Genomic DNA, 12434 nt, shown 5'->3' with positions numbered 1-12434 from the left:
TTTACTTGATTTTTGTGGTGGAGCTCAGCAAAACTCAGCTGATCATCCCATCTGAAACACAAACTGATTTTTTTAGAAAGAAAAATACTTCCAGGCAGTATTTATCCACACTTAAAATGTAAAAGCGTCACTTTTTGCTGATTTTTCTCTCTGTTTATGCCGAGCTCACAGCGGTGCAAACCCCCTCGGAACATTCCAGAGCTCCAGGATCCCAAAGCACTTGGAAATGTTGCTTTTTTTTTCCAAATTCCTCACCTTTTACCTGCCCGGGAGCTCAGGTTAGAGGAGCCATTCGAGGCTTTCCCAGCAGATGGCAACAGCTCCTCGGTGCGAGGCTGGGAAAGGGACGGATTTGGCCAAAGAATCCTCGCTCAACACTTTCTCTAGAAATCTGCTTTTACATCAGCCCCTATAAAGCACCTCTCAGGATCTGACCTTTATTTTAAGGCAAAAGAAGAAGTTTTAGTCCATAGGAATTCAACTCCTCCACTTCAGGGTCCTGCTTAGCTTTGCTCTAGACTAAAAAAAAAAAAAAAAAGATTGAGGAGGTTAATTAAAGAATTGCAAAATGGTTTTGTGTTAGAAGGGACCTCAAAGATGATCTTGCTCCAGCCCTCGTGGCATGGGATGGTTCTGTGTGTAAATTCAGGCCAAGTGACAACTTCGGAGCTACCAAAAAAAAAATCTATTTTAATGGGCACAGTGTAATTGCTTATTGATTTTCCCACCCCATATTTCAGGCTGTAAAACAGAATTATCATAAATAGGCATCTATCTTTATCTAAGCATGCAGCCAGCTCTCACCAAAAAAAAAAACAAACGAGCATTTACAGAAAAGAGAAGCAGTTACAGTTTCAGAATCTATGTCTTAGGATTTCCTCCAGCTAATTGTTCTCGTTATGTTGTCATGCACAATAAAATATAATTAAAGTAATAAAAAAGCATCGAGGCCCAATATTCAAATGCTGGGCCTGCCATGAATCAGATCTCCCAGGAGCCTTCCCCTCTCCAGGCACAGTACTCGATGTTCCCAAAGTTAAAAGCAGGGAGGGATTTATTGCAGAGAAGATGCAATAAAGTGATATATAATAAATAAATATAGATATATGGAGGCATTCAGTCACTTCATCACCACTGATGACTGTATTGCACACAGCTGCAGAAGGAGAGGCAGACGTGGCTGCTTGTCTTGCACTCCCACACTTTTTTTTTTTTTTTCATTCCCAAGCCTCTATTTTCCCCAAAAGGAAACCAAAAAAGGAAGTATAAATGCCCTGCGTATATATGTGAAGTATCATGTAGAAAATGATTTCATCCCACGCTTCCCCTCTTTGCTCTGAACTTCATCAAAACAACAAATTCTCCAGGCTCTCAGACAGTCTGCTGGCTTCCTGATGCTCCGAGCAGGAAAAGCTCCGTGCTCCAGAGAAGCCTGGATGTAGCTTCGGGCAAGGTATGGATGGTCCTGTGTGCCCAGCCAGGGAGCTGCTCCCAACTTTCCAGAGCCTGTTCTCCAGCCTCTTCCCAACCCCAGTGTCCTGGCTTTGAAGTGTGTCCCGGCAAGATTAATTAAAGGGAAGAAGCGTGGTGTCCTAGATGATTGGGATTAGCTAATAAGGTTATTTTAGTCTGCTGGCATTTGTTGGGGGAGACTGATGTTCCACAAGTTCCTTTGTGCAGAGGGGCCAGGAATTACTGGCAATGGAGACATCCTGCTTTTCATTCCACATCCGTGCTGCTCACGAACTTTAATTTCTGGAGGAGTAGCATGGAAGTTTCCTGAAGTTCTCAGGTACAGATGTTGTTTCCAGGTGTTTGAGAACAAGTGGATTGTAGTGCCAGGACAAGGGGGAATGGCTTCACTCTGACGGAGAGCAGGTTTAGGTGGGATGTTAGGAAAAAATAATTCCTTGTGAGGGTGGTGAGGTCGCCCAGAGAAGCTGTGGCTGCCTCTGGATCCCTGGAAGTGTCCAAGGCCAGGCTGGAGCAAGCTGGGATAGTGGAAGGTTGGAAAAAAAGAATCTTTAAGGTTCCTTCCAACCCAAACCATTCTGGGATTCTGTGCAGATTCTGTGCAGGCATTTCTCAGACTGTGCTGCACATGGCATAAACAGCAGGGAGTTACAGCAGGGACGTGTTTGTGTTCAGGCTGACGAGAGGGAAATCCACACCTGCTGAAATTTAAATGCCCAAGTATCCTGAGTGGCTCATCTTTTCGTACTGGAGGTTTTGAAAGGCAGCACGAACAGGCCCTTGGCCGCAGCGTTTCTGGAATGTACGTGCGGGGAGGGATCTGCTCTTGGATTTATGTTGACCTTAACCAGTGAGAAAAATTCCTGCTGAAACGTGCGTGGGAAATGCAGGGAACTGGACAAGGGAGCCACGAAAGGCCTGGGAGCAAACAGCACAGCCGGGCACTGCCTGAGGCTCCTGCTGCACAGCTCCACTCTTTTAATTCGCTGTTTATTTATTTTCTTTCTGCTCTGAGTTTCGCCGGTGTCATGTTTTCCGTGGAGATGGAGGCGCGGGCGCTCCCCGCTCTGAGCGCTGGTGGCACGGCAGAGTCGGGCATCGCGTGGCTGGGGATGGGGAACGGAGAAGGGAAAAAGGGATAAAGGGAAAAAAGGATAAAGGGAAAAAGGGATAAAGGGAAAAAGGGAAACCTCCTCGGGTGAGGGACGCAGAGGCAGCGAAAGCTCTTCGGCAGGGACACGGGGTGAGGGAGGAGCGGAGACGGGAAGGGAAGGAAACAGCCCGCGGCTCTGGAAAAGGCTTCCCGAAGGGAAAAGGCCTCGGCAGGCACCGGGGGGAAGGAGGAGGGGGGGGAAGAGAAGGAGGAGGAGGAGAAGGAGGGGAAAGAGGAGAAGAGAGGGAGGAGGAAGAGGAGGAAGAGGAGGGCGGCCGGCGGAGGGATCCGGCGGCGGGGCGGGGCGGCCGGAGGTACGAGCCCCCCGGAGGCGCCGCTCCCGCCTCTCGGAGCAGCGCAGCGGGGCCGCCAGCGGGCCGGGAGAGCAGCGCCGAGCGGGATCGCGGAGAGCACAGAGCACAGCCCCGCTGGGAGCCGGGCCGGAGCCAGAGGCGGAGCGGACGGGGATGGAGCCCCGGGCCTAGAGGCGGCCGCCCTGCCCGACCCCCTGCGGGCGCAGCACGGGCGGGGGTCGGGGATGGGCCCGGCCGCGGGCGGGGAGCGCCGCCCGCCCCCCGAGCGCTGAGCCCGGCGGGGACGGGCACGGCCCCGCGCCGGCGACCAGCGGCCGCTTCTTAGATTATTTTTTTTTTTCTCTCCTCCCGAGTCCACCGAGATTGTTTTGTTGTTTCTTCTTCTTCTTCTTTTTTTTTTTTTTTTTGGTTGTTGGAAGTTTTTGCTTGTTGGAGTTTTTATCCCCCACGCCCCACTTCCGTGGTTTTGGATATTCTGGGTGACTGCAAGAAGAGTTTTGGAGTTGTTTTGGATTGGGTTTGGTTGTTGGGGTTTTTTTGGTGGTGTTTTTTTTTTTGGTTGTTTTTTTTTTTTTTTTTTGTTCCCTTCTCCTGCCCTTGAACTGAGTTTGTCCTCTGTGCATGCCTCTTCTGGAGCAAGGCTGGATCCTGAACCTCGGTGCATGTGAGGGGCAAAGCCTCGTTCATATTCCTGCAATAAGAGTAAAATGTAAATTGGATAATACGACTTCTTGCCAAAGGCTCCAATGAGTGGCACACAGTCCACAATCACGGACAGGTCAGTATAAAATGAAATTCCTTGATTTTTTTTTTTTTTTTCTTCTTTTGAAGCGTGAATATTTGCAGAGCTCAGGTACTTTCAGTGACAGACGGGATCAGAAAAGCAGGATTAAATCAGAAGTTCTGGGAACCGAGGGTGTCTTGACTGTCAAAGCAACTGGGTTAACTTTGAAACCGGAGTATTTCAAGTCCAACAGCTTTCAGGCCTGCCAGGCTGACTTTGTAGAGCCAGGGGTGGTAATTCAGCTCCCAGGATGGGCTGGTGCTGCGGGGAACACCGAAAGCAAGAGTTCCTGCAAGGAGCTGAAGCTGGAGAAGCCACCAGAATTTGGGATCCAGCTGAAGCCTGAGCTCAGAGACTGTGCTGAGGATGCACCTGGGTCTCCTTGGGTCAAGTACTGCAGAGAGGTCACTCCAGGTGAGGGCAGGAGGGATAGTTGACAAGCAGGAATGTCTGCTGCTGTCTGCCTTAGCAGGAACCTGCCTTTGGTTACCTGCTCAGGCCTCTGGGCTGCTCTGCAGGTGCCTTTCATTAGGTTTGGGGTTCTCTTCTTTGTACTGGGATGTTTCAGAGGAAGGAAAAAAAGAAGTCAAGTAGGAAACATCCTAACAAGTGAGTGGAATGAGTGTCTCCAGATTTTTTTTTTTTTTTAAATGAGAATAAAAGATACTTTTTTTGACACCGTGTGCCGTGAAAACCATGCTCTATATGTTATTGTATCTTTATTGTGTCTCTGTGGTGGTTAAGGTGTGAATGTGTGTGGCAAAGGCTTTGGCTTTTGGTGACCAAGCAGTTCTGGCACAGCAGCAGAGCTGGGGCTGGGATGGAGCAATGATGCTTTGGGGTGCCTGAGCTCACCAATTTTAGGCTCCAGGTGTGGGCAGGAAAGAGACTGAGCCTGACTGAAACCTTTTGGTGACTCCACAGGTCCTCACAGGCAGCACAGTGCAAAGGGCTCTGGGAGAGCTCAGACTTGTGTACGATCTGTGTTTACAACTGTTCACAGAGTATTAAATCTTGGCAATTAATTCAGTAGTTTGTACTAGAAGAATTTTCTCTTTTGCAGTGCATGAATGATTCTGGAGTTGCAGGATGTTTTGCTCTGTGCCAGGCAAGGCAATGACAGTAAAAAGGCATTTCAGTGGATTTGTGAGGATTTTGTTGTGTACTTCGGGCCATATGTCTTGTGGCAGTTGCATGATATCAAAAAGAACGACAGGATTTTCATACCAAGAAGCAGCTGAGTGATGCATGGAAATGAAAAGCACGAGAACAGGGAATTTAATTTACTTGTTAGTAAAACAAAATACTTTCCATTATTGAATTGGAGCAGCCAAATAAAAAATGTCTCATTTCCTTTTGCTCTCAGTAATGTCAGGAGGATGTTTCTGTTTGGTGTTCCATTAAGGTTTTGGATCAAAAGGCTTTTAATGTCAGGTGAGGAGCTGTCTCCACAACCCTCGGATTTCTGGGGGAATGTGGGGAAACTGGATCTCTTCTTGTCACTATTTTCCACCTGTGGCCTGAAGCTCTGAGGTACAAAGTCGTGCTTCAGCCAGGAGAAGAGAAGCTTTGGGGTGACCCAGTTGTGTCCTGCCAGGACCTGGAGGAGCCTACAAGGAAGGTGGAGAGAGATTATTTGAAAAGGCCTGGAGTAACAGGACAAGGGGGAATGGTTTCAAACTCACAGTTGGGTTAGGTTGGTTATTAGGGGAAAATTGTTCCCTGGGAGGGTGGCACAGGGTGCCCAGAGCAGCTGTGGCTGCCCCATCCCTGGAAATGTCCAAGGCCAGGCTGGAGCAGCCTGGGATGGTGGAAGGTGACCCTGCCCATGGGAACGAGATGGGATTTAAGATCCCTCCCAACCCAAACCGTTCTGGGATTCTCTGATGATTGTCTGGTTTATTCCCTTTCAGCAGAAGCCCAGACATGGCAGTGGTGTTTGTTCCCATCTCTGCCGTTCCTCTCCATCCCCAGCGTTGTGCAGGGTTTGGAGGGGATGGTTTTTGATCACTCTTGTCCCTGCAGAACAATTCCCTTTCCCTTCAGGCCCTGGGAGTCTCTGTTGCCTCTTTCAGTTTGCTTCTTAAGCTTGGAATGTAGAGCAGGTGCAGTATAAATGTTGATGCTTCCACTGTCATTAGATGTTCGTGGCATAAATCATCTGACATGTTCAATTCTCTTTGTGTTTGTCAATCACCTTCCTTGGTGGGACTGAGATGGGAATTGCCTTAAACCAGGAAAACCCAGCTTGCATCTGTGCCAGATGGTATTAGGAATATAATAGGGTAGCTTGGGCCTGGATTTTTCTCCATATTAGCTTTACATATTTGCATTTTGCATATATAGATCTGCCTAAATCCACATTACAGTCAGCAGATATTTCCTTTGGTATCCCTTCAGTTTAAGGAGGTAATGATTTGACAGCTGTCACATTTCCCTTGCCCAAGTTGCACTTGTCTCATCCTTGACCTATTTTATATCTCTTGATTTTGTTGATGATGTCTTGATTACCATTAAATATGTAAATTAGGAATGTCTGAATGGCAATTTCTAGTCCTGTCTGGAGCCAGGATGATAAATGATGATTTTATTAACTCCCCTCCCCTCCTTTTATTTTTTTTTTCTTCTTTTATTTTTGTTCTCTTTCCCAGGAAAGTTGAATGGATTTTAGTGTCTGGCCCTGCTGAACACAGGCCAGTTCATATCTGGATGTGTCTGGGCTCATTCTCTCTGTGGACTAAACCTTACCCCAGTTAATTTTGGTAGTGGTTATGCTCAGATTCTGTTATCAGGACTCCCAAAGCAGCATCGTTTTCTGGTGTCTTTTTCTTCAAGTGCCTTCGGTCTGGAGGGAAGTGAGTGCCTGGGGGAGTGGGGGAATACCAGGCATTAAACAAAAAAGGCTGAGCAGATGTGGAGACTCCTGAGAGTGTAATGGCTCTTCGGAGTTGGAGGAGCTCCTGACACACACATCAGCGTTTGGGGGAGCACCTAAAGGGTGCAGGCAGACAAAAAATTATCTCCTGACACAGCTTTTGAGCCTTAAAAACACATCAGCACAACGTTCTCCAGGATAGCCGAGGTGCCTTGTGTGGCTGCTGATGTGTTGAGAGAGTTAAACACTGATTTAACTTCCCCTTCTTTCCCTCAGGATGTTCTTTTACTTTGTCAGCTGCTTTTTTTTTTCCATAGTCCTGGTGCCCATTGGGCCGTATCAAACTCTTCATCTCCAGCCTTATTGCTCTGCTCCTTTATGTTTGTAAACATTTACACCCTCTTAATTTAATCCTCTCTTAGCGATGCTGTATTTGTTCAGAGGCCTCCTAAGGTGGCATTTCTCTTGCTGAGCTTAGTAATTCTTTGAGGTAGACATCCCTGAGCTGCTCATCTGGCTCGACTTGCTCGTTGGTGGAAGGAAATCTGCACATCCAGGGGACCTTTCTTATCCTAAAGATATCTAAAATCAGTCAGGTGACCGAGCTTCATCCAGCTCTGCATTTAGGGGAGATTTCCCATATCTTTTAGCCTGAAAAAAAAAAATAAAAAATTTTTGGCTAGAGAGTGGTGCTGGGTTGGGTTTTTGTCGCTGGGCAGGGGGGATAGCAGACTCGGAGGGCTGGCAGGCTTTGCTGGAGGAGTTTTCCTGTTCCTGCTGCAGTGTTCCCTGCTCTCCTGGCCGGACACTGGCCAGCTCTGGGCGTTGCTGTGTGCTCTGCATGGCCGGCCACACATGGCTGCCTGAGATAAGGGCTTTATTCTTCCCAAGGCCACGCTGGGGCCGGCCTGAAATTCCAAAATTCGGCCATTTCCAGCCTCTGCTTGGCCACCAAAGGCCGGCCCGAGCTCGGCTGTATCCTGTTATGACACTAAAGAAACATTTGTGTGCCATTAATTTTTTTTCACTCTCGGAGTTAACTGTATTTTTCTTCCTGTCACCGTTCCAAACACACTTCAGGGGTTGAGCAATTGCACGGCTGCAGGACTTGCTTTATGTTCCTTTCTGTTTATTAAAGGCCAATAAAAGAAAGGAGGCTCTTGCTTTCGCAGGACCTCGCTGAGGAACTGGTGACTCTTCTCTGCAGTTGCTTGCAAATGAGTTTTATTTATAACCATGCTGTAGTTTCTGTTGCTATGATTGGAAAACAGCAGAGGTAGAATTTACACATAATTACCCTTGAGAAGTTTTAATTGGTGATTTGCTCCTGACTTGGTATTAAAATAGACTCTAATTGTTTCTTATCTGCTTCAGATGCACTTTCCCTGTCTTTGGCTCTTTGGAAATCCCTGTAGTAGTTGGGAATTCTTTGGCTGTGTGGTGGGGAAAAAGGGTTTTATTTCTTCCAGCAGGGTAAGAACTGCACAAAACGTCACCTTAGTGTCACTGACTAGTTAAATGTCATTATCATGGGGTTTTTTTAATTAATAGAGTTTGTAAAATCCAGTATTTATGGAAAATGGGCTTCAACACGACATCTAAGGATGAAAAAGAATAATAGTCTTGGAGTGGGGCTTTTCATCGTTGTTTGGAAATTAGCACTTGACAGAGTCTGTGCATAAATTCATGTTTTATTTTGCTGTTCTTGAGGCTGGCAGAAGAGAGGACTGTCTGGGGTGTTTACTGCTGGCTGGGACACAAATGCTACCACTTGATGTTGCATAGTTTATTAGGGCTTTTACTGGAGACAGGAGCTGAGGTGAGCTTGATTTTCTAGTTTTGAGTAGAGCTGTGGGCGTTGTGATTATTTGGGTGGAGGCAGGAATGATATTTCATCTGTGAGCCCAATTGTATAATTCTCCCTGTGCACAGAACTCCTGTTAATGACATTTTAACATCTCAAACGTTAGGAAAGGCACTGGGATGTTGGCTCCTTCATAATTTTAGATTTTTTCAGAATTCTGCTCCACGATCTACAGGAGTTTAGCAGCAGAGAAATGACTCAGTGCTGTCCTGGCTGGAGATGGCAGAGGAGGAAAGTGCAGCTTGCCCTTGGAGCAGGAGTTTGCTGAGGTCACTGCTGGGGCTTGTGGGTGTTCCTTGGTGTCCTTTGAATTCCATGACCTGTGTGGGAGGAGAGTTCCTTGGTCCTGGAGGGTGACAGCAGTGACCACAGTTGTCCTGCTGGAAATCAAAGAGTCTTCTGTTCACTCTCACAACTGCTCTGGACCTTGTTGTAAAAGTGATGGTTTTGTAGAAGTAATTAGTGTAGAAGTGGTGTTTTATTGTAGAAGTAGTGATTTAGGCATTGGAGATTTTGGCAGTTCACCCAAAGGCTGTACAGGGCTTTGATGAATTTGCCTGGGGAAGGTGGTACAGACACCTGTACCAGTTATTTTCCATATTTCATGGCTAGACACCAGGATTCTTTGGTTCTTTCCTGCAGTGGGGTCTCCCAGTGAATTTGTGTGTGAAGAATTTGAGTTGCTTCAGTGGCTGCTTCTGTGTTCCCAGGAAGCTTTGGAGTATAACCAACAGGATTTTTGACATTAAATGTTGTTTTCCTATTTTTCCAGTACTATTTTGAGTAGTACCCTTTACCTCTCATGGTTTTAATTCTCACCCTCACCTGGCCAGCCCTGTGCTGCAGTTTGCAGTTCTGCAGAGTGTTTGTTTTGGTCTGGAGACTGAATTCTGCTCTCCACCTCGAGGTGGTCCTTTGGGTCACCAGGGAGGTATGTTGGCTCTGCTGCTTGAGAGATAAGCTCAGCCTCTTGCCTTGAGCCTTTACCCTCCAGGCTTCTCCTTGAATATCTCTTCTTTCCCTCTGAAAATTAGCAGCTGGAGATTTATTAATGAATCCCATTTGTATTATCCTCGAGTTTCTAGTGGATGGGTTGCTGTAAAAATGCTTCTTGTAGCATTCCAGATATTCCTCTGCCTAAGCGCTCCCCCTGATATTTTATCTGCTTTGAGATAAGCAGATTTTCCTGTGTTAGAGATGTCAATAGCTCTAAGAGAAAATAGACTTAAATGCATATTTTCAGGTAGGTGATGCTGTGTTCTGTGGGCCTGCTCTGGATAATTATTAGGTTTAAAGAATAAAAGTCTTAGTTCATGTCTCAGCTTGATTCAGCTAAGGGTCAGGAGCCTGGATGTTGGTAATATCTCAACATCAGAAGAGAGGGCTTAAAATAAGGACAGGAGAAGCAGCAGCAAGGGAATTAGTAAAATGAAAAGGGATGTAAAACATGCAGTGTTTGATTAAGAATGCAAAAGGGATAAAATGCAAGGCAGGATGCATACAAAATAGCAACAGCACACTTAGAAAAAGACAGGAAGAAGCAACGTTTACTCATTTTTCTTTGAAAAGAAAACATGTAAAAATAAATACATTAAAATGACAGGAAAAAACAGCGTCCTTATGTTTCAAATGTAAGCATAAGTATAAATAGTAAAAGCCAAACAAACAGTGTTCAGCCTGTGACATTCACAAATGGTCTGGATGTTTTGTTATCACCCTGCATCCTTTCCTTGAGGATTTTCAGTGTTGTGTCTGTTTGATTTCTGAGGCCCATGGGCAGGAACCCTTTCTTGCAGAGCCTGATGGTAAATAAGAAGCATTGCTGTTTACATTTGTTGGCAAACACTAAAATGTGATCCTGTGGGGGCTATTTTAAGCTCTGTTTTGACAGCACTGAAAGGTCTGGGCTGGGATGTTCGGTGGCAAAAGCGTTTCATGGAATTGCTGTGGCACAGGGAAAGCAGATGAGAGGAGATTCCACCTTTTCCTGAGGTGGGAAAGATCACAGCACAGGTTTCTGTGCTTGGAATAATTGTGGTGTGATGTGCATCGTTGTGCTGTCGGTCCCTGGGATGCTGTCAGATGTCCTGGCAGGAGGGGCATGGTCACAAGTGTGTGCTGGCCTGGACGTGGCACTCGGGGCTCAGTTCTGCCAAAAAAATAAACCTTTTATGGGCAGGGAGCAGGGCTGGGGAAAAGTTGAACTGTGTGGATTAAGCAGCAGGGCCTCTCTTGGTGGTACAAAGAAGTTGAAATGTTGATGCTGAAAAAACCTGAGAGAGAATCTCCGTGTTCTGGCAGTTCTTGGTTGGCACAAGAACTGTGGCTGCCAGGGCAAAACTCAAACTGGTTTTACTCCTGAGCTCTTGAAATACCTTTTGGAAATTTTTAGGGATATTGGTGGGAATCTGAATTTTATTCATGGGCTGTTCCTTCAGAATCTGTGACTAGCAGCACAGTTCACTCTTGTTTATGTGAGAAGCTGGTCCTGAATTTCTTTGCAGGCTGTGAATCCTGGTTTGTGCACCCAGTCCTGGGTGACTTCCCAAGTGCAATCGGCAACTTTAGAAGAGTTAAACCCTCCTTTCTAGAGTCCTGAGTGAGCTGCAGTGCTGGAGAGGAGCTGGAAAACTTAGGTGGGACCTGGATTGACCTGAGCAAGCATTTCCCAGTGTGGAGGAAAAGCCTCGTGTGTTTAATAAAGCACCAGACTGACGTGAGACAGGCAAAGCACTGGGAGTCCACCACTCCCATAAACATACAAGCTTCAACCTGCAGGCTCACCTGAAGCATCTGATGGCTGCTTGGAAGTCTTTTTTAGCCTGTTATGATAGTGGCTGTTGGTGCAGCTTCTTGGCAGCACTTCAGACAAGGCATCTCCTCTCAGTGCTCCCTGCCACAGGGGCACCGCTGCCTCTCTGCTGTGCCCAGATGCAAAAGAGGGTTCTGAGATCAAAGCCGCCAGAAAAGCGATGGAAAAGGAGAGAATTAAAGCAGGGGAAGCCATAACGAGCGAGCAGGGAAAGGAAATAGGAAAAAGCTGCAGTGCAAGACAGGAGAAATCAATAGGAAATGAGTGAGAGGGAGAGAAATGGGAGAGCTGGTGGCAGCTGCCAGATAGGAGAGAGGTTTCCTGCCTGCCCCGTGCTGGGAGCACTGGCAGCTCCAGGGCCAGGAGCTGAAAGCCCTGGAGGGGCAGGGCTGCAGCTCAGGGAGCTGTGCAGGACTCAAGGGACACGTTCAGTCTGGCTCCTGACGGGGTGCTCTGAGTGACAGCAGGTCCCGTGTGGCAGAGTTTGGGCTGTTTCGTGGTAATTCCTGTTCTTCTGCTGTGTGCCTTTCCAAGCTGGTGCTTACAGGCGAGAGCGCGGCATTGTTCTCTGCTCTGCGCCGATGAGGTTTTTGTTTTCCTGCTTTGGAAAAAAAATTATAATTATGTGATGTCCTAAATGAGGCAGTGACCTCAGCCAAAAGTGAGCTGCTGTTCTGGGGATTTAAAAGAGGGATTTTCCCTGCTGCTGCACACTCCATCCTGACTGAGGCAGCAGCATCAGCTCTGGCAAATATCCAGGGGGAGCTGCAATAGAGAGCGAATTTCTATGCATTTATATCGTGTAGACTTGCTAAATGTGAGGATGGGGGGAATCCTCGTGTGCCAAGGATAAGAGAAGATGTGGTGGTGCTGCAGTGCAGCTCTCCAGCTGGCACTTGGCTGCTGCAGCCCGTCAGGAGGCACCGAATGATGGCTGTGGTTTGCCCTGCGCTGGCCCTGCGGTCTGGGCAGCGGAAGCGGTTCCTGCGGGCACAGATCTGATCTGAGCAAACCCTGCAGCCTCAGCCACCCTGCCCGGGGAAGGTGCCCTGGGCACCCTGCACTCGGAGCCCTCCACTGCTCCTGGGGGGCTGCCTTGGGTGGGAGATGCTCTTGTGGGGTTTTGGTTTAGTGGGAGATGCTCCTGGGGGGCTGATTT

The 12434-nt window shown here is 47.4% G+C and overlaps 1 protein-coding gene across 3 annotated transcripts in view; it reads left to right on the top strand.

Annotated features, from left to right (window-relative positions):
- Positions 1-1341: 1341 nt before the first annotated feature.
- Positions 1342-12434, top strand: part of ARHGEF12 (Rho guanine nucleotide exchange factor 12) — a 73388-nt gene continuing 62295 nt past the window's right edge. For 2 of the 3 annotated variants that reach the window (XM_088178014.1, XM_014890448.2), the window contains exon 1: positions 2880-3718. In XM_088178014.1, the coding sequence (XP_088034140.1) occupies positions 3687-3718 (32 nt within the window). In that variant the 5' untranslated portion in view covers positions 2880-3686. Of the gene's footprint in view, positions 1454-2879; positions 3719-12434 lie in introns of those variants that run through there. The other variant, XM_088178015.1, reaches the window with a different exon arrangement.

This window comes from Sturnus vulgaris, chromosome 23 (assembly GCF_052056855.1).
Source record: "Sturnus vulgaris isolate bStuVul1 chromosome 23, bStuVul1.hap1, whole genome shotgun sequence".
Taxonomy (NCBI): domain Eukaryota; kingdom Metazoa; phylum Chordata; class Aves; order Passeriformes; family Sturnidae; genus Sturnus; species Sturnus vulgaris.
This window is presented reverse-complemented; position numbering and strand designations above follow the sequence as displayed.